Raw genomic sequence first — 25,818 nt, forward strand, 5'->3', positions numbered from 1 at the left:
ATGTCCTGTGCTCCAGACCACCTTCATGGCCTCCATCAGGCTTGCTTCAGTTTGCCACTGTCTTCTTCTGAGGACCCCAAAACAGTGCCCAGATGGGGAATAACAAATGCCAGACAGGGGGAAAGAATAATTTCCCTCAACCTGCTGGATGCACTCATGTTAGTTTGGCCCCATGTGTGCTTGGCCTTCATCTCCACAATGGTACATGTTTGACTTATAGTCCACTTGTCCCTCAGGACCCCGTGTCCTTCTGTGGATGGCGCAGCTGGCAGGAGTCAGGCTCCACACTGCTCCTGCAGCAGTAGGTGGGCACCAGCAGCTCAGCGTGGGTCTGCTTGCCTTCAAATGGACCGGCCCGATGTTGGAGAGGGTGCTCACATGTGGGCTTCAACTTAGGGTGCCTGGGAAAGGGGAACTCAGGTACAGTCTTCACCTCAATGCTTGTCTCTTTGGACCAGGTGGAGAAGCAGGTCCAAGATGCAAGAAACCTCTTCCCAGGCACTGTACACATGCTCTGAAGCCAGATGAGCACCAGTAAGACCACCATGCCCAACCTGGAACCACTCATTCCCCAGCAATTGCTGGGTGCAATTAAATCCAGAGCACTGGTGCTGTGCTGGTGGGTTGCCTGAACAGTGGATGGGATAAAGGAGGGTTTGCAGGGTTCTGGGTAACTCCAAGAGGCTCCAGATCCTGAAGAGAGGTCCCATGCCAAGCTATGCCTCCTTATGACAAGTGGCCCCGTGACACAACAGCTAAACCACAGCCACAGTTTTAGGTGCACCATGGAAAAGGCCTGACTCCTGTGAGCATGCCATGGTATCTTTGGATTACAGTCACTGGTTTGAACACTTGGACAGTGCAGGTGTTTCAGCATAAAGTTTCAGAATGGACATTGCGTGGAGTCAGGTTGTTTGGGTTGTCTCCATCCTATCTGTGATTCAGGTTGGCTTCTGCCACATGCCATGACTGCAGGGCACTTTGGGAGCTCAAACTGTGTTAAATAACTCCAGAAAACAGTTTTTCTAAAAAAACTTGTGCCAGCACCTGCACTGTGTGACACTTGACTCACAAGTACCCAGTATCATCCCTAGAGGCTATCATTTTGACTTCAGGAAGTTCCAAAAAAGACCATCAGAAGCTGGCCTTGGCCAGACAAGCCACAGACACCAGGCGCCCAAGGTGGGTCATTTTCCTGGGAATTGTCTTACAGTCACCAGTCTGCTGTTACTCTTAAAGACTGTGAGGACAGAGTCAAGAAAGCGAAGAGCTACACAGACCCATTTGAAGGGACAAAAGAGAAGTTTGAGGAAACCTGACCCTTCTGGCTGTTCTCTGAGCTCTTGCTTCACTTGTTTACTAGCTTTAAAACACTTTTAGCAGCAGCTGTTGATCCAGCCCTTGGGTTTTAGAAGTTTAAAATGCCTTCAGGTAACCCTGGAGACTTTTTGAGCTGGGTTACATGTGACAATGTCACACAGACCTTGCTTGGACTACCTTATTTCTTTTACCCCCATATGTGGTGGCAGTGGAAGGAGCAATGACCTTGCACCTAATGATGAACAGACTGCAGTGGGGGTCCAGCCCCCAGACACCACATGATGTTCCTTCCCTGCCCTGCTGAGGTACAAGATTAGCCTTTAGGGTCTCCCCAGAGAGCAATAACTAACCTCAGGTTGTAGAAGACATAAGCAAAATGGACTTTGGGAGGCGGATACCTTCAGAGCCATCTGCTCATGATATATGTGATGGATGCACTCGATCCCTCCTTAACTAACTAGCAGTGGTTTGGTACAGGGTCCAAAGGAAGTAAAGGCCTGAGCCGCAGCTGGGCCAAGAACTCTAGGAAACCCACAAAGGAGCAGACTGAACAAAGTAAGTTGTGGGTACAAGGAGTCTTGTGCATACCTCTCCCATTGTACGCAAGTTGACAACAAGTCAACCACTTTATCCCATAAATATGACAACCTAAGTGAGCCCTCCTTGAGCTCCCCCTGCTAGCAGTGTGGCTGCATGGCAGTGATCTCCCCTTGAGCTGAAACTCCTCTCAAGGTTGCTCCTCGAAGCAATGAGATCTTTTACCAATGACAGATCATTGGATGAGCCAAATTTGAGTTCTCCCTAGACAGCAACTGGACTGCACGCCAGGCAACTCTCCCCTTGAGCAAGGACGCCTCTTAGTGTTAAGAGATATTAGTCATTTAGCTTAAATAAGTGAGTTTTAAATAGAATGAATCACTTAGAGTTATAAAGTTGTGTGATTTAGTATGCTGTTTGCTTAGCTTTACTTACTTAGCATGAGTAGCTAGATTTGCTGAAGCCTTAGGCCACAAGCTGTAAACTTTCACCTAGGCTTACTGAATGTGTACCTACTTAGTCAAAACAGGGGTCTCCAGAGCCAGCGTAAATCAGAAGATAGGACATTTCAAGGCTACAACCATCAAGAGAAGCTGCAACTAGACAAGATAACGGCCTGTCTGGAGACAGTGAAGGAATCCAATACAGGCTCAGAATATCTCAGACCAGAATCACTACTGGAGTATGAAGAATGCGTGAGGGGTGGGTGAATAGGTATAACTGCCCAGGGATTTCTTTGTTCAGGTCCACCCCCGTCCTTCGCCCTCCCTCTCCAGAGGCACCCAGCTCGAGCTGCACCTGGGTGGAAGGTAAGTGATTAATAGCATGCTAAACTTTAAAATCTAGTTGGGATAGTGATAGAAAGGATTGACTGCACACATATAATCCTTTAGTCATAGACCATTGACCAAGTCTGGGACTAAGTCTGGATCCATCCGCACCTAAACTCCTCTCTGAGAAGGAGTTTAGAAAGCAAGGGGGTCCTTTCTGAACCTGATGACTCAACAGGGGGTTTTCCTTACCCTTTTTATCTCTTAGGTATAAACCACTGACCAAGTCTGGGACTAAGATTGGATCCAGCCACACCTAGACTCCTCTCTGAGAAGGAGTTTAGAAAGCGAGAGAGTTCATTCTGAGCCTCATGACTCAGCAGAAGGGTCTTCCTTACCTTTTCACATCTTCAATCTCTCTGTAAATCATTCTAAATCAATTCTAACTTGATTTGCCTTTGTATGTTCCTCCCATGTAGTAATAGAGTGAACCTTGCCATCGAACTCTGTTAAGTTGCACTTTTACAAATTCTTTAAGTGATCTAAAACACTCATCCGTGACAGCGTCCCACTCAAGACTGCCTGTTCTCTGGAAGCAACTGAGGGGGAAGGAGACCAGGCTAGGTGGTCGAGATGCAGGGTTGCCTGAACCACTTGGCTTCAGAGCCCAGCCCTTGTCCCTCGTTTGTTGAGCAATACCAATGCAACCTGTGGGAGCAGAGGTACAGATTCAGACAACCCTTTAGGAAAAAGTGCTGCTGGAAAATATTTAAATCCCCCCATTTCAAGGCCTTAATTTCTTTTCATAAGAGCTAGACACCTCTGAAGGGTCACAGAAAGGGTGTTACAGAGCCAGATCACAGCTAAAGCCATGTAGGGTCAGCCAAGACTCAGGAATTTAGAAAACAGCTTTAAATTAAATTCCAGCACCTCATTCCTACTCAGTGACTCAAACAACACAGGTTTAGTGGGAAGTAGGGACACAGAGGGAGCCTTGGGGTAAAGTGAAAGAAAGCATGTGAATAAAAACATCTCTTAAGATACACAGGGATGTGCTGGCCCATCCTATTCTCTTGAAGGTATTTCCCCTCCCCACACTTGAGAGAGGCAGTTTCTCTGTGTGAAGTGGAGCAAGGGACACACAGACCCTTAAGTTACATCCTGGTGTAAATCAGAGTTACATTTTCTACGAGTAATGGGAGACCTGGGCCAAGATCCCTGTACCCACATTTCAGTGATACTAACACCTGTGTCAGCATCTTTCAGCTCGTCCTGGACCTGAATCAGAGATGTGTTGGTGTCTAAAGCCACTAAAACCAGATTTTAAACCAGACTTAAAAATCTAGTGTTTTGCTGCCTTGTCTGTCCTCTCAGCTGTTGCTTGCATCAGCATATTGAGCAGTCAGGACTAGATGTTTGCCCGGTAGGCACTGGGTCCAATGTGCAACGTTATCACATTTGCACATGCAACTGTACCAGGGACCAAGAGGTCCACTATTTTTGGGCCAATGAAGGGCTCCATGATCTTAGGCAAGGGCCATGCTCTAATCCCAGCACATCCAGCAGAGCTGGTGTCTCTTTGGGCCAAGGGGTTAATCTGTGCACTTGATGTCTCCCATTTTGCTTTAAAAGTTGCTGCTGCAGTTTATTGCCATGCTTACTCCTTGCGGTTCATCACACCCTCTTAAAGAACCTTGCAGAGGGGGATCAAAGGTCCCATCTAATTCTGAGGTCTCCAAAAGCAGGGGTGTGCAGAAGCATGTCTGACCAGAGCCCTGTAGTGAACACCACAGCAAACTGAACATCACTGGGAGGGAAGGCTGGGGGAGAGGTCTGCGGCTTGTGTTTTTCTCAGAAAACAAACCTTTCTGAAAGAAAGAGGAGGCAGGTAAAGAAGAGCTTCTGAGAGTTAAGGGCATGGAAAATGAGAAGTCATAAACACCCACAGCCAAATTGCCAGGGGAGGAAAAAGCAATGCCATTGGCAAACTGAAATAATGAGGTGTCCAAAGGGACCCGGCTTCTGTTCGGTTGGCACGTCCCAGGGCAGGGCTGGAAGTGAATGGTGAGGAGGGAAGACAACTCTCCTGCTCACCCCTGGGAGAGATCAATGCTGAGGAACAAGCTAAACAACCCTTTGCACCACACCTGTAACTAGAGCCACAACAGTCACCACAGCCATGATGGGAGGAAACCTTACTGCTTACTCAGAAACCAACAACTGCTAGCCTGTTCCCCTATAACGAAAAACCTCGATTTTAACAGAAAACAGGGATGCTGCAACAAACACAAATTCCTGAGCTTAGTGTTGGTGATCACAAAAACCACACGCAGCAGAGACTGGAAGTACCACAGCACACAGAGCAGATGCAAAGGCGTAAGTAGGGTGGAGGAACCCCTTTGGGGTCTGTTGCAGTAGAAGGTTGTAGGTGAAGCAGGCGATGCTGTGCTCACACTGTAGGACTGTGGTGGCTGCCTTTTGCAGTAAAATATAGAAAAAGGTTGCAGCTTGCTGGTCTCTTGTTTTACAATGAGGCATGCCTGTACCAGGATCTGAAGTCTCCCTGCCTTGGCTTTCACAGGACTGATTTCTTTTGTACTGAGGACATGGTGGAGACAGGCACAGACTGTTCAAGGATGTGGCACTGAGCATCTCCTTCCCCCCTGTACCTCTGTGGCTGCTTCCCAGGTCTGCAGACCCTTGCTCTGGTGCAGCTCCTTGGTGGCTTTCTGGCCCACAACACACTCCCTTTGTACCCCACACTCGAAGGAGCATGGCTACATGGCGCAATCCAGCCATGGAGCGTGCCAGAGATGGATGCTTTGGGGAAGCAGTGGCTTGGGAGAGATGCTAATACCCTCAAATCACTCTACCTGCTCCAGCAGCCAAAGAGAGGTTACACCATGGGAACTAAGGAAACAGGGCCACATGCTGCAGCTGAGCATCCTGAATTTTGCTCTTCTTGTTGTTTTTTTAGGCTATTTTGGAGTGGGGAGGGTCAGATTTGGGGATTTGAAGGACAGGATGGGACTTGATCCACTTGGTTAAGGAGAAACCAGCCAAGGGTTTGGCTTGAGTGTGATGTGACTGCAGTCATTACGACTAATTCCCCTTGAAAGATAGTCCTTTAAGGGAGGTTTTTGCACATGAACAGTTTTTCAGGACATGAGGCATCCCTCAAGAACCAGTTTTTGAGCCCAACAAACACGACATGAAGCCAAGGTGTTGAAGACAGGCTTTCCCCAGGCGTTGGGACCTGCTTACCTTCTGCCACAGAGACTCCCGGGATGCCAGGGAGGAGCAGGCAGCCACAAACCAGCAGTTCCCAACCTGGCCCTGGTGTAAGTCATGGGAACTGATCCCGTCCACAAAGAGATGTGGATCGTTGCAGATTTCCTGTGGGATGGGAGAGAAACAGACACACGGGGTAAGCGAGGAGACAAGAAAAATCAGGAACAAAACTTCTTGGCAAAGGAAAATCTCTTTCTCTCTTCCTCAGGCTCCATTTAAATCCCATCTGCAGCTTTCTGCTGGCCTCACTCACGATGCTGGTGGCAGGAGGACCCCCTCCTGCCTTCCACTCTCACCAGGACATGGGCAGCATCACTGCTGAAGTGACACTAGACTTATTCCCTATTCTGTTCCAGCATCAGCACAGCTTTGCTATAATTATCCCTGGTGATAATGGTATGTTTTCACACCATTACAGCCCTAGTGACCCATCCCCTCTTCTAAGTTCTCATAAGTCCTTCAGCTCTCTCTACTCTGCGATTGCTTTACCAGCTTCTTCCTCTCTTATTTTGCTCTGGAGAGCACGAGAGCATCACCCAAACCCACTGTCTCCCATACTGGAACTTGTGGTTCTATCCAAAAAATAAAACCCTGCAGGAGAAGGGCAAAGCCAGGCATTTAAGATGGAGAATCTCAGTGCCTAAATCAGACAGTTCACCCAGGAAAGCTCAGTGTAGATTGAGGGCTCAGACTTGGTTGCAAGAAGCCAAGTGTCCTCACCCAGGATGTCTGTCCTTCCAGATCTTAGCACAGCAGATGGAGAAAATTCAGTAAGCCAAAAGCTTTGCAGCCGGGCCAGGAGGATTAAATGTCATGCTGATAGCAGAACCAGCACGGTGGATTGTGCACAGGCACCATGAATGGAGAAATTTGGGTAGGAGGCAGCTAGGAGGTGAGCTCATCCCTACAGCCACTCAGGCACCAACCACATTGCCTTTCCTCTGCCCGGCTTCTGCCAGGCTGCCCTTCTTTCTTTGCACTCCCACTTAGAGCCTGGCCAAGAAAGCACTTAAATAACAGAGGGTGTTAAGCAAGCTTCGTGTGACACGTGCTTTTTTTTTTAATCTTTTCTCCTGATCAGTCCAGTTTGGAAGGTCATGTCCAGCCGGAGGCTAGAAGCAGATGGGACTGACTAAGAGCTGGAAGAATCTTTTCCCCTTTGTTATTACATTTAATTGGAAGGGCAGAAAGGAAAAGCAGATTTTCCTTCTTCCCCCACACCTTCCAGTTTTTCAGGCTGGCTGCACCCAGAATAACACGTTGCCTCAAAACTTTGCACATGAGGACTTGCAGTGACTCTGCCCATCATGGGGAGAAAAAGGAATCGCTGCTTTGTAAGCACCTCCTGCTATCCCCACCTACCCCAGCCAGCACTGTAGACCTAAAAAATAACCTGAGCTCCATCCAGACACAAACTGGGCAGCGATCAAACCCCAAGGGAGAGGACTAATTCCCTCCCAGTTGCAGGAGGTTGCGATAAGCGCTAGAGGGAGGCAAGCTGACAGCCACCAAAGGCAAGAGCCACATGCACTTCTCAGCATCGCTGAGTGCAGACAGGGCTGGGAGAGAAGCAGTGGGGTTTCATTCCTGTTTCATACCACCGAGGAAGCACCCAGCAGCAGGGGATGCGTCCATCCTGTCCGTTGGTGATGGGGATGTCTGCAAGATCAGCTCTTAGTGATCCTGCTCTGGGGGGCGGAGACACCGTGTTTGTCCCATTTGAGGACCACAGATGCCTTTTCTACCCTTAGGTGAATCTGCAGTGTACAAAAAAGGAGTCACTTGATATTACGTAGACAGGGGAGAACGTGAAAGCACGACAAACATATCCTGCTTGACAGAAATTAGCATAGGGTAGAGGGTGTCAGATGCTCAGGGACCTTTCCTAAGAGCAGAGCTGCCACTTAGCTGTGATTTCCCCATCACCAGGAAAGAGTTTGCCAATTAAAACCCTGCGGTTGCTCATTTTAATAGAGGGAAGCCCTATGTACTCATCAAAAGAGCAGCCTGCCCTGGCACGGATGAGGGTACAGCTCGTTAGACCCTACTCTCTTGGACCCATGGCAGCATCAAAGGTGCCACAGCTGGAAACACTCATGCCAGAGCAGGCTCCCTTTGCAAAACACAATTCTCATGAGAATGCTCACAATTCTCAGCTTCTCTTCCCACTAATGCAGATGTGTCCCTAAGGCCATAGCGTTCTTGAAGGATTCATTCAGGCAGCTCTTCAGATCCTGCAGTAGGCATTTCCCATTCAGGTGCACACTTGGATGTGGTGTTTCAAGGTGCTTTTGGTCCAGTGTGGTTGTGGCTGATAGCACACACTTGCTCTAAAACTTAGCAGCCCATGGACTTTTTAACCTCCTTTCCTCATAATGTGAAAACCCTGTGGCAGTTTGCAGCTAAATTGGAAGCTTCCTAGGAGCACGAAGGTTGCTAAATGCCACAATCCTCTGCTGTGGCAGGGAGTGACAGCCTCTCCCTTGACCCGGGATCTCGCATGCCTGGTGCCTGGAGATGCATCAGGCCTTGGAGAAGGGGTGATGCTTTGCACGAGGATCGGCCCAGCACAATATACAGGCCTGGCTGGAAGGAAACACCACGTTAGCTCTGCACAGCACTTGTGCAAATCCCAAAATGCTCAGTGAGTCTTCCCAGGAGTCCACCCTGAAGGGCAGAGAGGGGCTGCCATGATCCCAGCAGAAGGACCACACCTAAGCTCCATCCCAGTGGACTCCTAGTTATCCTAAGCACAGAATCACCAAATCAATGCAGTTAGAAGGAACTTCTGGAGATCATCCAGACCATCCCACCTACTCAAAATAGGGTCAGCTAGAGCAGATTGCTCAGGACAGCTTTCAGGTTTTGGATATCTCCAGGGATGGAGACTCCACAACCTCTCTGGGCAACCTGTGCCAGTGTTTGGACCACCCTCACAGCAAAAAAAGTCTTTTTCTCATGTTTAAATGGAATTTCATGTTTTTCACTTCATGCTCACTGTCTCTTATCCTGTCATTGGGCACCACTGAGAAGTCTGGCTCTGTCTTTTTCATTCTCTGCTATCAGGTATTTATGCATATTGTTAAGATCTCCCTGAGCTTTCTCTTCTCCAGACTGAAGAGTCCCAGCTTTCTCAGCCTCTCCTTATGTCAGATGCTCCAGTCCCTTAATGATCTTCACAGCCCTTTGTTGCACTTGCACAGGGCAGGGCAGCATTTCTTCCTTGCTCTAATGCTGCAGAACTGATCCCATCAGGTTAAGACTCATCCATGGGTCAGTCTTCCCAGCAAAACCTCCTGAGAAGGCTTCCCAAATCTCTTAGAGTAGAGCTTCCCAATATTAAATTACTTGGATTCTTCAGTCCTCACTGAAGCTGCTGAGCTCCCACTCACACATTTTGGCACTGGTCTAGATTGCGTGGCCTTCAATCCACAGGGATGACATTCCCTGGGTGCTCTGCCTGTACTGAGGTGGGAACAAGTGGCCAAGGCACTGCTTCAGCAAGGCTGCAATGCCCCCAGGATTGCACGGAGTGCAGTGGGGCACTGGTGTGTGATGCAGCACCTTCAGGGTGCAAAGCACACTCAGAGCCGTGAAGCACCATGCCCACATGCAGAGGTGGGTGATGGGGAACTACGTCAAAAAGAGCCAAGAAAAACACGGAATTTAGTTTTCCTTTTCCTGCAGACAGAGCTGAAAGAGATAAAGAGCTTGTTCTGCAGCCTGACTGAATTACAGGGCCTGGTGTTCGTATGTGCAAGGGGAGGAGAGAAGCAGAGATGCTCTGATCATCGAAGGTCATCACCTTGGTTGCCTCCCCTCCCTCCATGCAGCAGACAGAAATCAGGTGAGCAAAAATATTCACCCAGGCAGGCACTTCTCCAAAAGACAAGCACCACATCGCCCTCTCAGCACCACAACCCCAAGAGAAGAGGGCAGCACTCAAACATGCACACCCACACACACCCAGAGTGTGGGTTCAGGTATCAGCCACCACAGAACCAGCTCAAACTGCCCCGTGGCACCCAAGGCTTCAGCAAACAGCGAGTCCGTCCCGTCCCTCATCGCACCACAGCCAGATCCTGGATTGTGGCTGTTCCTAGTCTGGACACAGGTGGCAAACAGCAAGGAAGAGCAGGGGAAAGCCAAAAGCTGTGGCTGCAGGCAAGCTATGGCTTTGATGTGTTGTTCTTAACTCTGACTTGGCCAAGAGAGCCATCCATGCCTCTTTACCCAAAAGAAGAATCTGTCTTGAAGGATCCCAAGGATGCTAAGCACCATTGTAGAAGATCTGCCCTCCCTAAAGTGCCTGCTGAAATAGCCACTGAGCTCCAGGCAACAGAAAGCCTGTGCGGATGGTCCTATGGAAAGATATAGCCTGATAACACAGGGAGGGCCAAACTAATGATTCAAAGTTCTGGTGATTCATATACGCCTTCCCACATCCTTCCTCCTGCAACGGATGTGGGGCAGAGGTGGAAATCAGAGCTGGGGCTGGGAGAGGACTTTGAGGTCCCTGTTGATGAGAGGCTGATTGCACAGGTACCAGGTCTGGCTTATGGGAGCCCAGAATGGGCCAGTTTGCTCCCTCTGGGTTTGGGTTATTGAAGTCCATTAAGGAAAAAAAAGGCTCAATCAGTGCAATTACCTTGCACTTGGTGGTGTAATTTTGCTTCCCACCAAAAAGTATGTGGGCTTTTCCTCTGCTCTCCCCTTTGGCGCTCTTTCCCCCAACACACACGATTTCATTCCAAATGCATTTAAACCAGAAAATATCACCCTCATCTTCTCCAGTTAGTCCAATTCCACACAGGGTAGTAATGAGCAAATCACCCTCTAATTGCCTTTATAATTGGTGACTGTCTTATCATAAATGTTTCCCAGTGCAGATTTCTGAGCTTTCGATCCACTGGGGATCTGGATTTTGTCAAGACAGCTGCGGGGAGGGAAAACACTAAGGGGAGAAAATAACCATGTGACATAAAACATCTGCTGCATGCCAGGACCATTTTTTACTAACAAGATTTTGCAAGGAGCAGACTAGTCTAATTGCATTGCAGAGCCTGGCTGTTTCAGGACAATGCTTTCACTCAGACTTGCAAAATCAGCAAGATAATCTATTAACGTGGCTGCGCTTCCCCTCTCCTCCTGGGCAACGGGGAACCAAAAGGATCCTGTATCTTAAATGTCACTCACACAGCCAAGAGAGCAAGAGGCATCCAAGCACAGCGAGCAACGGTGACACAGCTGACACAAAGGTCCCTGTGCTGCCTTGCTGCAGGTACCTGCATTGGGAATGTGATTTTATTAAAAAATTTGCACCAGGGTGACACAGGGAAGGGCAGGGAAATAGGGTGAGTTTAGAAAACCAGGGTTCTATGTTTTCAGAAGGATTATTATAGAATCACAGAATCACAGAACGGCTTGGGTTGGAAGGGACATTTAAAGGCCATCTAGTCCAACCCCCCTGCAGTGAGCAGGGACATATTCAACCAGATCAGGTTGCTCAGAGCCCCGTCCAACCTGATCTTGAATGTTTCTAGTGATGGGGCATCTACCACCTCTCTGGGCAATGTGTGCCAGTGTCTCACTACACTCAGAATAAAAAATTTCCTCCTTAGAGCTGAGTCTACCCTCTTTTAGTTTAAAACCATTACCCTTGTCCTATCGCTACGGGCCCTACTAAAAATTATATCCTCAGCGGCTCAGTTTCACATACATCAAAGGACAGGTTTGGTTGGTAATACCTATATTCTATAAAACTGTTTGTGGGGGTTTGTATTGCCTCAGTCAGTCATCCCTAATGCTAATCCACCCAGAATATCTCAATGTATACACATTTGTATCTGCTATCAGCTCTCACACCATGTAAAGGGCGTTGGACACTCCACCCACAGCAAACAGGACTTGCTTGTAAAGGGAAGTGTCAAAAAAATACACTCCCCCACCAACCCCACGACTCTGCTTGTGTACCTCAGCACCACGCTGTGATGTTTGTTTTGGCACCAGGAAGAGCGGGGACAGTGGCAAATAAGATCTAAAGGTCAATGTGCAGGTTCAGCAGCCTTGACAGGTCCCTCTGCAGTTTATCTTCCGGGTATCCAAAGTACAAAGGCACCAAAGAAGTTTCTGTTAAAGCAATGAGATGTGGAGAGATGCAACATGCTGTGAGAGCACTGCACCTCCCCAGGAGCAGACCGAGTGGGAGAAGGATGGGAAGGAGACTGGAACCAGTGCAGAGACCTCAGACCCACCATTCCTGTTCCTCCCGCCCGCACTCTTGGAAAGCCTCACCATTACTCAGCCCAGGACTTCTTTGGTCTCTACCCAGCCAAGACTGATGCAGAGGCCACCACAGCCTGGTTTTTAGCATCTCCATGCATTCACATGCAGACCTCCCCAAATTGCCTCTCTGACAGTGAGTTGTTTTGATGTGTCTGGTTGCAGAGCCTCTAAGAAAAAATAATCCCTGGATCCTGACAGCCCTGAGATCTGCAGATCTCAGCACTGAAGCACGAAGGTCTTCACATGCCTTGCTGACAAACTGTGGGGGTGGGATGCTCAGAGCGGTAAGATGACATGCCCCAGGTTATCCCCTCTAGAGGAAAAAGTGTTTTCAAGTCCTAGCAGTCTGGTCACCACACAAGCCCATCGTACCTTTATGGAGATGTCACCTGGCTCCTTTTCATGCAGCATCACCTGAGCCAGCCTGACCCTTGCAAGTGCACACAACTACAGTCTTGAGAATTGAAGGAGAAGACACTGAGCAAACGCAGCAGCTCTCAGAGATGTCTGCACCTGGTCTCCTTCCCTTAAATCTTTGTGCATGTAGGCATGGGCTCTAGGGAGTTACACCAGAGAAGTGGAGGAGAAACAAAAATAAACTCCCATGGCTGTTCTAACTTTAACACCCTATAACAGATATACCTCTCTGATTCACCACAGTGCTGCTGGTCACCTTCTCCCAAGTCCCCCCATCCTTCATCATATCCCAGTCTTGAGCTCTCCTACGGATCTCCTTTGACCAAGCTCCCTTGGGACACTGTTAAGGACTTGCAGAGCGAGGAACAACCCTGGTTTGGCAGCATCATGGGTTTAAAATACACCCAGCCTCCAAAGCCCGTCCTCTCACTGTGGCACCTTGCATCCTCAGTTGTGCCAGCACTTCTGGTTGTGGGGTATAACCTCAACCATAGAAACTGGTTTGGCTCAAAACTCTCTGCATCAGGCCCCAAACTTGTTCTTGGGGAGGTTCACAATCATGTTAGTACAAGTGAGGGACTGTGAACCACAGTCATGAGCCATGAAGATGTTCCATAGCTTGCACCACTTTTGAGCCATCAGTCCCCACCCTGGAGGACATGGTGGTGGGGATGTGTTGGTGGGAAGGGAGGAACCTATTGAAGTAAACCCTGCTGTGAGAAACCACAATATTTTGGGAGGAATGGTCCAAAACCACCCACTCAACACAGAGCTATTATGAAATCTTGGAGCAAGCTGATGTGGTCACAAGCTCAGCTGCACTGTTTCTGCCTCCAAGTGACATAATTCAGGTTTGGCACTTGTGCCTGCTGAACGCTGCCCTGCCTGAATCTCAATTCCCATGTCTCACCAAAAGCTAATCTTCTAAAACTGGATTTAGAAATCTAAATCATGCAGGGTTTGTTTTGCTTTGGTTTTTTATTATCCTAAGAGCCAAATTATTGATGGGAAAAGAAACAACCCGAAGCTGCAAAGGAAAATTACCTCCACCCTCCACTGTGCATATCTCAGATGAAAACCTCTTTACTTGTCCATGGGGATGCCTCCCACACATCCTTGAGCCACTCTGTCCCAGGGTGAGAAACTGCCCTTTGGTTTGTGGTGGTGTCATATTTATAGCACAGCAGCATCTCAATCCAAGAGCAGGATTTGACCCCACCACAGTTCAAATTAATCCCTGACTACGCAATGACAATGAAGAAGTTATCATGAGTTTAAGCCATGTAAAGAAATTACTTCCAGCCCCACCTATTCTGGTTATTCATACCCTGGGTGTAGCTTTACAAAGAGAGAAACCCACTTTATGAGAAAACCACTCTCTAGAAATGCAGGCTTATGAGCTTCTGTTAGCTGGGAGAAGGGACAAAAAGGGGCATTATTTAGAGAAAATGATTCAGCCACCAGGAAAAGGCTGAGCTCCTGCCACTGTTGAGAGAAGGAAATGGAGAGGAATTTGGCAGCAGTTTTGGCCATAACACCCAGAGTTAACTGGCACTGGCTGGAACCTCCAAGGGGGTATTCACCAAAAAGGATGAAGCCTGTATTTAACAACCAGTGGCGATCTTCCCATGAAGACATGGCCTTGAGTCATGAAACTGCGGTTCACAAAAACATCAAACTCAAGCAAGCATCATCTCTCCTTGGTAATATCACTTTCCCCTACGGTGATTTTCTCCTGACATGCTCAACTTTCCCAGTAACACAGGCAATACTCAGCATTTCCAGACAAGACTTTGAAGCCTTCAACTCATGCTCAGTTTGCTGCCAGTTTACTGAGAGACACAACAATGCAGGTACAGCAGCAGCAGCTCCCAGACAGGAACATGCACAAGCTCTCCCAGCAATAGGTAGCACAGGGTCTCCACACAGACTCACTACATGGTTTACATGGGCTGTGTACAAGCTAAACGTGTATGGTTAGACTTTTAGCCAGTTTCTCCCATAATTCTTACATAACTCTATCAGTGGTATTTGTATCAGACCACAGTCAAGTTTTAACCATCTATGACCACTCTATTAAGATGGTTTGTCCAGCCTTTTCCTTCTTGGAGGGCAACTGGGAGGAGTGCATCACCGAGCTGTGGTTTCTTCCCAAAGATCCAGAAATATCAAAGATGTGGGATGCTTTGTTTTGTCTCACCATGAACACACAGGTCACCCCTCCCAAGATGCAGTCTCTTGCCTTGTTGGTCAACACTGGTTTCAGCTATGTCCCCTCAAGGGGACAGATGTTTCAGTTTACTCTTGCGGACCTGATTTCTTCTTGTGAGATCTGAGCAAGACACCTCAAGGGGTGGAGAAGTGGTGCCAGCTTGTCCCTGCCTCACAGGGACTGGGAGCAGTAGCTGAAGTACTGATCTCCTTTAGGACACCTGAGAAGCCCAGGCTGAAAAGGGGGTGAAGCCAGAGCATCTGGCAAACTCCCATGAGAGCATCGCCCTGGGGTGCTGCTTTTGGCTGCACTTTCTATGCTGAAGGATAGTCTAAAAGGGACCTATTGGTGGGTTTTCACAGAGATGAGCATCCAGATGAGGATGTGAAGGGGTTAACAGATGACACAGGTTGGCACCCCGCTGTGCAGGCTTGGTCCTGGCAAGCTCAACTACCAAGTGCCTGTGCTGTGCTCCAAGGCACTGCCAACACCTAAAGGCTCTATCCTTTCTCAAGGATGTTTTTCATTCTCCTCCACTTCTCCAAGTGCCCCCGTTCAAGCCTGTCTTGTCTGGGAGTGCCTCGGGCGTAGCAGGGAGCTGAGCATCAGGTCCCTACCACCCCACATGGCAGCGAGACAGAATACTGGTAGGGGACAGATGGCCATGAGTGTGGGTAGGATGGTCAAGAAGGACAGCACATCCCATGTAATTCACCCCCCCACTGCACAGGCGTTTCAACACACGTGGGTCTAGATGATCGCACTGGGCTAAGTTCCTTCACTGAGGACAAAAATCCCACCCTTCACTGCACATTTCAGTCTGCCTCATAAACAGGTTTTTAATCTTTGCAGGGCTTTGGGGAGTATTTTCACAGGCTCCGTGTTAAATTACATCTATCAGAGGAGAAACAGTGTCATTCCACTTACTGTCAAAATGCATTGGGGTTTTATTTTAAAAAGGGACGACTTGGAGTATTTAATGCTCTGTACAAATAATTCAGATGGCATCAATCGTTTGGCAGCAAGGAAAGGACAAGCCCTTGCCCTAGGGTATTCACAAAGACAGACGCTAGCTGCATTTATTGATCCCTGGTCAGCCCATTAATGCCTCTGGACTGGACAGGAGTTCAGGCTCTGCTGAGCAAGGCAAGAAGGAAGGATGATGGAGAGAAGCCTTGTACCTGTTTCTTTACAGGTGTAGGTATCCCTCTGCCCCAACCACATACGCATTACGGTGTTACCATATACTTAAAGGGAACAGAAATGCAGAAGCAAGAGAGTATGCACACAAGATCCAAGGGTATGCTGAAGCTAAGCCAATTCACACTTAAGAAAAAAAAAAAAAAAATTGAATCCTGAGGCAGGGACTGGTCTTCAGAGCAAGTGATCCAGAGCCAAGCTGGATTTTCCTCTCCTGGAAAAACAAAACTGGATGGTGTTTAGAGGAAGCAGGTCAAGTTTAGTTCAACGGGGAGTTAATTCAAGGAAGTGCCATGACCCCTCATTACGCAGAAACCAGCCGACGCATCAACAACGGTCCCCTCTGGCTTCAAATTTGCCAGACCAAGGAAACATCTTTTCTGCTCCAACCACAGGGTCAGCATGGCTCCAGCTGCTGTCCTCCCACCAACGCTTCTTCCTATTTGTTTCTTACTTTAACCACTTCTTGCAACAGCCAGACTCAGCCCTCGGTTTTACTGCACGTCATGCTTTATTTTCCTTCTGCAAGAGGCAGCACTGTGCCTGATCAAGTGTTTGCACAGGGACTTTGCAAGGGCTTCAGCAAAAGACTCTTGTTCCAGCAGGACCGAGCCTGCCCTTAACACAGGCAAGTCACCCCAAAATCTCATCCTCCCCGAGGGCTCAAAAATTAGGGCTCACAGGCAGTGCAGCATCTCCCATTTTGCACCAAGATTAAAAGCCTGGGCTGATCCAGGGCATAACTAGCTCTGTACTGAATGTGCCCCTCTGGTACCCCAGAGCCAAATCCGGGAGGATTTGCACCATCCCCTCCCATGGAGCTCAGAGGGCAGCAGCTGCCCAGGGCTCCTTTCTGCAACACCCTCTGCTACCGCTATGCTCGTCCCCATTACCAACACAGTAATTTCCAGACAACAACACGCAGTTGCATTAGGAAGCAGGCAATGAATCTAAACCACTGATTTTACTGTTGGTTTTGCATTTAAGGCTGTGTCCTTCTGAAGCCGAGGACAGAGAGAACTGGCAGGCTAATTTCTTATCAAAGGCTGCAGTGAGCTATACCCACGCTGGGCAGCTTATCACACCCCATCCTCAAAGGGGCAAAGGAGGACACTGTGTTTTCCCGGCACCACGATGAAGATCCAGTGAGATCTGCAGGAACGCAGTCAGGGTCATGTTTAATGAGAGGAGAGACCTTTTAAAATAAGCATAAACAAAGTAACAAAATTTCTCTTGTCCATCCTCGAGGGGAAGGGATGGGGGGGAGCCTGTGAATGGTTTAAAAATGTAAAAGCAAGGTCAATTCAGAGATTGCATTAAATGGTGACCAAATCCTTTCCTGGCAAGGAGTGACCAGACTGGCAATCAGCTCCAGGCTTTACTGAAAACGGCAGATAAATTAACAGGCGAGCAGCTCATAAATTCCAAAGCTGAGAAATGCAAAGGTCTGGAAGGACTGCGACTCCCATGATGGATCGCAGACAGATGACAGACTCTACTTGGAGCAGACGGTCCCTCAGTCCATCCAGCAGCATGGAGGAGCCACAGCATCAGTGCTAACCTCAAGCATCCTCTAAGCAGGACCAAAACTGAATGAGACAGGCCAAAAAGCTGCAAAAAGCTGAGCAAAGACATCCCTGCAACACAGGTGCCAGAGGTCAGTATTTCTGGCAGAAGAAGGTCCAAGTGGGATACAGGGGCACCAGAAGGTTATTGCTCCTTGACCATTGCCATTTTAATTGTCTCCTGCTTCAGGTGAGCTCTGAGAAGAAAAGAACTGCAAGAACTTAATCTCTCTCTTCCCCATTATCTTCACTCTTGTGTTTTTGCCAGCTTCCCAGCCTGTGCTATACACTGGGGAAAAAGACCTTTTAATGCAGAAACTTGCGGGCAGGCAAGTGCCGGTCCTGCTTTTAGTGAATTAGTTCATTGACTCCTTTCCCCTTCCAGGAAAACCCCGCGGGGATTGATTGTATAACCCTCACTCAGCAAGCGAAAGGAGCTAAGTGCTTAATAACACAAGGAAAAGGGGATCTGAAAGATGCTCTCCCATCCTGCAACATCTCCTCATCCTCCAAACACAACAGCATCTAATTCAGGACACAATGGGTATAATGGACAAAACCCCTATACGCATGTCAGTCTAGATATATGTTAGGCCGACAGAGAAGTAGCTACTGAAAAATGATACTTTCTCAGTTTCTAAACCAAGAGTCCTCTTGTCTGTCTGGAAAAAAAACCCAACAAACTAACCACAGGGGGGTGAATGAGAGCATCTCTCCCCAGTGCCACAGTAGGGCTGAAAATGCCATGGCCCTAGTGCACTCAGACCTCCCGCTTCCCACAATCCTTCCCAAAATGGCTGGCCTCTGTCTCCCCAAAAATGACTCTGACTTTCAGACTTTCCCCTCCAAATGACATTGCCTCTGCACCCGGATAAAATAATACTGCCATTTAGCAAGAATCTACCTTTGTGCTGTTTAATCAGTGACAACCTCCCTTGACAATTCCTGCAGAGATAACCCGGCACTTGCAAGCAAACACTGAGGAGATATAAAAATACTGAGAAACAGGGTTGGAGGGCAAAACTCTTCTCCTGGAGACAGGAGGGTGTAGATTTCCTCCAAGAGAGTTTCTCTGGTGGTTGCAACCAGCCAGGCTTGAACTCACAGTGCAGAGGTGCAGCTCAGGTTCAACCATCACCGCACGTCACCTTGAGCCGCCCAGTCACTGTGACAACAGCCTGCTTGGAAACTCTTGTGCTTTGTCACAGCCTCTCTTGTTACAGCACCTTTGGTGCAGCTCAGCACTGAGTTGCCACCATGTCCCCTTCAAGCATTTTTGAAATCTCCTGCCCCAACCACTCTGCATCTTACGGAAGACCACAAGGTGCTTCTGCAAGGTTGTGTGACACACTGCTCTGGACAGGGAAACACTCAGCACACAGCACCCCAGTTTGCCTCCCAGGACAGGGAGGAAAAAACCTTCCCCAGGTTCAACCTTGCTCCCTGGGAAGAGCTGAAGGACCAGAGCATGCAGTTCACATGGTTCAACATCACATCTGTGCATGGCGTAAGCCTCCCACCAGGTTTCATTTGCTTCCCACAGGGGCACAGTGATGCCCAAATTTGTCCTGGCTAGTGACCAGTCTTTGGTGGACTGAACCTGAACCAGATGGCCCTCCTTGCTGCAGAGAGAAAGCAAGCCCTTACTAAGGCCCAGGGGTACCTAATTTAACCCTGTACCAATCCCATGGCATCACTGGAAGTGGCCTGGACCTAAGAAGAGAGTTTGGGACAGTGATGATTAGAAGAGATAAACTGTTTTCCCACAGGGTAGATGAGCCCCTTCTGTCCTGGGTCATCACTGTCTTTTTCCCAGGGGATCAGCAGACATGGCCAGGTGCCCCAGATCCCCCCTTATTTCTGTCTCCCAGCCTGCATCTCTTCCATCCCTTTCCCTTCTTCTCAGTACCACCCTTCTCCATTTACCTAGCTCCCAAAAGCCCGGACCAGCTCACCAATGCACAGACTAAAACTCCCGCTCCCGTGCTGCACTGCCAGTGTTCCTGTCTCAAACGGGGAGTGCAAAACCCAGAGCTTGAGGACCAGGCTAAGACTTTCTCTACGGGTGGTACTACTTGCCTGAATGCAGAGATCTCCCTTGCCTTCCCATGGGAGCAGGCAGAGTGCGACGGAGGAGTTTTGAGCGAGGAAGTGGGATTTGGGCTTAGGCCAAAACGTTAGGTTTAATTTGTAACGAAACAGCCAAGTGTTGCTGCCAGAAAGAGCCACTGATGCTGCCCTAGCCAGCTCCAAAGTCTGCTTTGGCTCAGCAATGAGCATCCAGTCTCATTTTTAAGTGGATGCACTAAAACAAAGATCTTCAGGACCCCCTTCCCAGCGTAGGCTGATGCTATGGCTTCCCTCCCTCCGATACACTCCAGCAATTAGCTTTCTGGCTTCGCCGTGCTGCATGACGAAGACATCCAGCAAACAACCACTGAAGCCAAAGCCTGATCAGAGGGCTCAAACAGCTGCTCCCTCTGCAAAGATCTGGCATCCAGAGCAGGGCTGGAGGCCAGGGGAAAGCAGGGAGGAAGGGAGGGAGGGAGGGAGGGAGGAAGGACACCCCTCTGGAAAGAATAAGGCTGAGCCCGTTCCAGGAAATGCTGCAACGCCAGATGCAGGAGGAAGTTGAAGCAGAATAGCCTGACCTGGGAAGGGTTATTCATGAGCTGTTCCAGCAAAGCCCTTCAGTTTTGTCTTTTCTGCCCTGCCCAGAGAAACCTCAAGCAAGAGGGAGATCACTGCAGAGATTGCCTTTTTTTTTTCCCCCCCCAAAGCAACCTTGAGTTTTGGGAGCATGTGGAGGAGCAGAAAGGATGATGGTAAGTCCTGGTTGAGAAGGAAGGGATGCACACATGAGGAATGGACTGTTTAGGTCTGTACTAGTGCCGTGTAAATACACGGGAATGAGATCCTGCCTCTGCCAAAGCTCATTCCCACTACCCTACTACAGTTACTTTTCACTTACTAGTGCTTTGACTGAAAAAGTTAGCTCCTACGTATCACTTCTCTGCATAGATCATAAGTGACAGCCTTTCTGAGAAAGCAAACAGTTGTTTTTAATAGCTGATGCCTTTTATTTCCACTCTTCACCCACTCTGCTCTCACAGCAAGGCTTGAGGCATGATGAGCTCTTGCATTTTATCATGCAGTTTCAGCTGAAACTCTCCAAAACAGACCATGGCCATGGCCCTGAAAGATAACAGAGGTGTGTACACACCGTGCCCTCCCTTCAGACAGCGTCCCTGGGATGGGCAGACTGCATTTCTGGGTCAGGAAATCCCACAAACATCATGTGCCAAAAGCTGGGAATATCACACTGTTTGTTTTTTCTAAACAAGAATAAAATGTGATTGCCTAAGGAAAGATTTGATGGTTGTAATAGAAAGAGGATGCTGTAGGGACTTAGTGTGGCTTAATAACTGTACAGTGCAATTACCACACAAGCAGAGCAGTTGATTTGGACTGCGTGGACATTTTGGACCCTACTGAACACTGCATTAAATTGGAGAAGCCGATGGTGTTTCCCAGCTCTCTTGCAGACAGCAAAGTGGTGAGATATATATCAAGATCCCTAACATCCAGACGCATTTGCTTTCTTGCAGAAGATACTGGGACCTTTTGCTGAGCTCTGTCCCTTAGAAAGCTGGTATGAATTAAGGCAGAACTGGGTCCAGCAACTGAAACTGTCACTTTGCATTGGCTAGCTGGCACAAAGCTGTTCTTCTCCCTGTGAAATTCAGTCACTTTTGCCAAAACTGACAACTAAAAGAAAGAACCTGGAGAAGTCCTTTAGAGAAAGAGGCTTCTGGAAGCTTCAGTAGTAACCAGGGCAGATGTGAGCTCAAATTCTTTTTTTATGGTGATTTTATGGTCAAGGCAGCTAGGCAGGTCTGATCAAACGATCCAGTGGCATCAAGGAGTTTGCTATTGCTCAGCACAGACTCCTGGTGCTGAAATTGCTGGCAAAGTTCCCTTTGTCTGACGCAGAAGCAGTGAAAGAGGGACCATCTCCATGTCTAGTTAAGCACACAGGACCTTGTTTGGATGTGGGACCCACTTCCAGCACACACTCCCACTGCCAGCCCATGCCAGAACGAGCCCCTGTTCAACCATCCTCTGATAATTGCTTTACCTTTAAAGGTCCTTCTAACCCAAATTATTCTATGATTCTGTGAAACTGCAGAGCTGGCTGGTTGGAAAGAGCTTGAATTCACTCCAATCTCAGCAGGGATGGGCTTGGACTAGATAAGCATGCCACTTTGCAGGTGAAGACCAGGAGGTCCAGAAAGCTTTCTTAGAAAGACCTCATGCTCTCTGGAGCAAGGCAGCAAGAGGATGATACCTTGCTGCCTGACCTCAAGTCTTCCTAAGCAAGAGAGGATGCCACATGCCTGAACACCAAGGGCTGCAAGTGAGCTGAAAGCTAGAAAAGCAGATGGAGAAAAGCTCTGAGATGTAGATGCTCAGCAGAAGACGAGCAAACTTTGCCCCTCTACAACTGGATCCAACCCTCTGTCATTAGACATGTGGCTGAATTAAAGTGTGTGTATCTGGATGTGCACCAACAAGGTGGTGTCAAATACAGCCTTACCCTTTAGTCCCAGAGAAAGTTGTTCAGAAATAGGCATCACCTATCTGCTATATAAATGGGATGTGCAAGGTGTGTTCACGTTGTCCACCACAACGAGAGCAAACCATGGTGGGCCCTGTCTTCAGAAGGCAGCTGTGCACAGAGCATCTTTCCACTCCAGTGGACAAGGGGAATAAATGAAAACACACACATTTTTGCACAAACCCTGTGTCCAGGCAGAGCTGCTGAGGAAGAGCCCAAGGCAGAGCAGAGGGAAGCGAGACCTCCTCCCACGAGGAGGCTGATGGGGTGCTGGGGGGCCCAGCCCCTCCTGCCACACAGAAAGAGTCAGTTCAGCTCTATCCCTCCCTTCACACAAAGCCTTTTTGTCCACCCCGCCAGACTGCCCTCACCCAGACAGACACAGCACTGTCTTGCAAAAGGCCAGCTGATTTTCTGGGCTGCTGGCGGGGACAAAGACGACAAATGACAGCTCAGGCGACCCTGCCATGCGGAAATGCCACCAAGCTGTGTGCGAAACAGCATGGGCTGGGCAGCGAGGGCTACTTCTCCCCACAGGCAAGGGAGGAAACCCAGGTGTGTTAGATGCTGTGATACTGCCTCTCCCCAACTTCAATTACTGTTGCTCCCTGGAATGCCTTGTGTTTCATGGCAGTCAGAGAAGTGGCCTCATGGTCAAACCCAAGCAGATGGCCATAGCAGGGCATACAATTCCCCAAGACATAGTGCCCTCAGGCCCTGATGTTCATCTTTTGGGCAGGCACTGAGGACAGCAGAAGGGGGACAGGCAGCACTGGGGACAGGCAATGTTACCCCCAGTCTCCCACAACCTGTCTCCATGTCAGACACAGCAGTGTGGAGGACATACAGAGTGATTTTTGCAGAGGACATGCAGAGGATACTGGCTTTGCGCAGAAGAGGAAGGATGACTATGAGCCAGCAATGTGCGCTCACAGGCCAGAAAGCCAACCGTGTCCTGGGCTGCAGCAAGAGCAGTGTGGGCAGCAGGGCAAGGGGGGGGGGATTGTCCCCCTCTGCTCCGCTCTTGGGAGACCCCCCTGCAGTGCTGGGTCCAGGTCTGGGGGCACCAACATCAGAAGGACACAGACCTGCTCAAGCAGGGCCAGAGGAGGCCACGAAGGTGCTCGGGGGGCTGGAGCACCCCCCTGTGAGGACAGGCTGAGAGAGTTGGGGGGGGTTCAGCTGGAGAAGAGAAGGCTCCAGGGAGACCTTAGAGCGGCCTCCCAGGACTGAAAGGGGCTACAGGAAAGGGGGGAGGGACTCTTTATCAGGGTGTGTAGGGACAGGACGAGGGGTAAAAGTTTTAAATTGAAAGAGGGTAGATTTAGATTAGATGTAAGGAAGAAATTCTTCCCTGTGAGGGTGGTGAGGCCCTGGCACAGGTTGCCCAGAGAAGCTGTGGCTGCCCCCTCCCTGAAAGGGTTCAAGGCCAGGTTGGTCGGGGCTTTGGGCAACCTGGGCTAGTGGAAGGTGTCCCTGCCCATGGCAGGGGGATGGAACTGGATGATCTTTAAGGTCCCTTCCAACCCAAACCATTCTGTGATTCTGTGGTGGGTTAGACCACCTACCTTTCAAAGACTCCAGAACCACCTCACTTACCCAAAGCTTATTTTCTTTTCCCTTTCCAAATGGACCACCAAGAGTATTCAGAGATAACACTTTGCCCTGCTGAACCCACCAGGCTTAACAAGAGCACCCAACACCAACCTGGCCTGCAAACCATCTCTCTGGTTTATGTATGGGGAAACTGAGTCACGGAGAAGCCTTCTTTGCTCTTGAGCCACACAGGGGGCAGAATAGCCTGGATCTGGGTGCAGCAGGTCTCCCTGGCATCCCAGAGGCTCATGATGCTGAGCCTAGGCAAATAAACCCTGCTGGGGAGAGAAGATGTTGGCTGGGGCTTGGCACCTTTGGTGAAGGATGCGCTGTGCATTTTCAGGGATGCCTGAGAGCAGAGATGGTGTAAAGCAGTGGCGAGGTGCAAGGGGACAAGCACACTTACTTTTGGCCGCTTCCACTGGATGCCCTGTATCCTTGACTTGTAGAAGAGCGAGTCATCATTGGCAGGGAAAAGCGGGTCCTCAAAGAGCTGCTTCCGCCTCTGACACTCCTTCTTCAGGGAGGGGTAGCGCTGGTTCTCATATGGCTTCACCGAGGAAAACATCCTTCCCCACCGGCCCTGGGAGGACAGGCAGAGTGGGAGTGAGATGGGGCAGTGTCTGGCCAGGGACACTCAATCCTCCTCTGCAGCATCTGGGCAGCAGGACCAAAAGTTGTGGCTAGAGACAACCACCCAGCCTCTGTCTCTGCCTTCCCCCAAATCTGGCTGTCCTACATCACTAGACCCCACATTTAGTCCCATGAAGCACCTCTGGCTCACTCCAGGAGGTATCAGCATGTTCCATCACCAGTTTAAACAGGCAAGGAAAATCCTGCATCCAGATGAGGAGAGATGGATGACTCCTCAAAGCTTGGGCATACCTTGCAGATCCCCTGGACTTGGGCCTCCCATTTCCACCAGAGCTGGCCAAACACCACCAAAACAGAAAAAGCAGGAGATGATAACTGGTGTCCCACCTTTTAGTGAATTCATAACTCATTTGGGAAAAACACAGCCTTCGGAGGAGAAGACATCCCCTGCAAGATGGGTGTGCACAGGTTTTATGGGGGCTAAGCCCTACACAAACCACCCCCACCATGCAGCCCTGAATTACAGACATACATTTCATGTTTTCATCAGAGACGCCAGTTTCTTGGTAGGCTTTATCAGATCTGGTTTTAATTAAAAAAGGCCTCCTGGCAGAGTGCCACATGTTCCTGGATTAATTATTCTGTCTTGACAAGCATCTAGCTTCCAGGGCAGAGATGTGAATTTAGCAATCCAGAAGACAGCATGAAACCTTTGCCCAAATGCCCCCCAGAGAGAGAGCAGCACCTCTCCATCACCGCTCCATTACCCCTGCCATTTGGTCACTGGGTACCAACCACTTTGGTCGGGTCCTCATCCCTCCACTATGCAGGTCAATTCACCCTGGTCCCACAGCAGGCACGAGGGACGGGAGTGCTCTACATTGTTTCCCTTTACTAAATCACAGACCTTCTTCCAAAGCTCCTTCTCTAAAGTTTCTCTATATTTATTTATAACAACCACGTACAATCCTTCTCTCTCCCCAAAATGTGATGTCGTTTCCAAAATGTTGACCATTAGTCACCTTAATGCGGAAACATCTATCCTGGTTTCCTAAAGAAATGAGGTTCTGCGTGCCACATAATCCCAACTGTGGTCTCCAACACCACCCACAGTAAAATGAAGGGTGCCCCATCCAGCGGGCTGATGCATCCAGCAAGCTGACCTAACTCATTGCTCCCAGTGAGACATATAGAAACCATATGCTTATTGTGGTATTATCACATGTGGCAGGACAAGGAAGTTGCAATAAAGGCTAATTGGAAGCAGCTAATCCATAAACATCCAAAATCTCAGGGATTATACAATCACTTACAGTTGGGCATCAATTTAGGAGCAGTGCCACATCCCTTGTTAATGAATTGCTAGAGTTAGCTGAAGGAAAGTAGGTGTTTGAGAGCTAAACCAAGGCCCAT

General features: G+C 49.1%; 1 protein-coding gene across 3 annotated transcripts in view; it reads right to left on the reverse strand.

The window, feature by feature from the left end:
* The window catches only part of CAPN5 (calpain 5), a 61,997-nt gene that overhangs the window by 18,833 nt on the left and 17,346 nt on the right, over window positions 1–25,818 (reverse strand). For all 3 annotated transcript variants that reach the window (XM_074860460.1, XM_074860462.1, XM_074860461.1), the window contains exons 2-3: window positions 24,218–24,394; window positions 5,892–6,023 (exon numbers count right to left, since the gene is read on the reverse strand). In XM_074860460.1, the coding sequence (XP_074716561.1) occupies window positions 5,892–6,023; window positions 24,218–24,379 (294 nt within the window). In that variant the 5' untranslated portion in view covers window positions 24,380–24,394. The remainder of the gene's footprint in view (window positions 1–5,891; window positions 6,024–24,217; window positions 24,395–25,818) is intronic.

The sequence above is a fragment of the Strix uralensis genome, chromosome 2 (assembly GCF_047716275.1).
Source record: "Strix uralensis isolate ZFMK-TIS-50842 chromosome 2, bStrUra1, whole genome shotgun sequence".
In the NCBI taxonomy this organism is placed as follows: Eukaryota; Metazoa; Chordata; class Aves; order Strigiformes; family Strigidae; genus Strix; species Strix uralensis.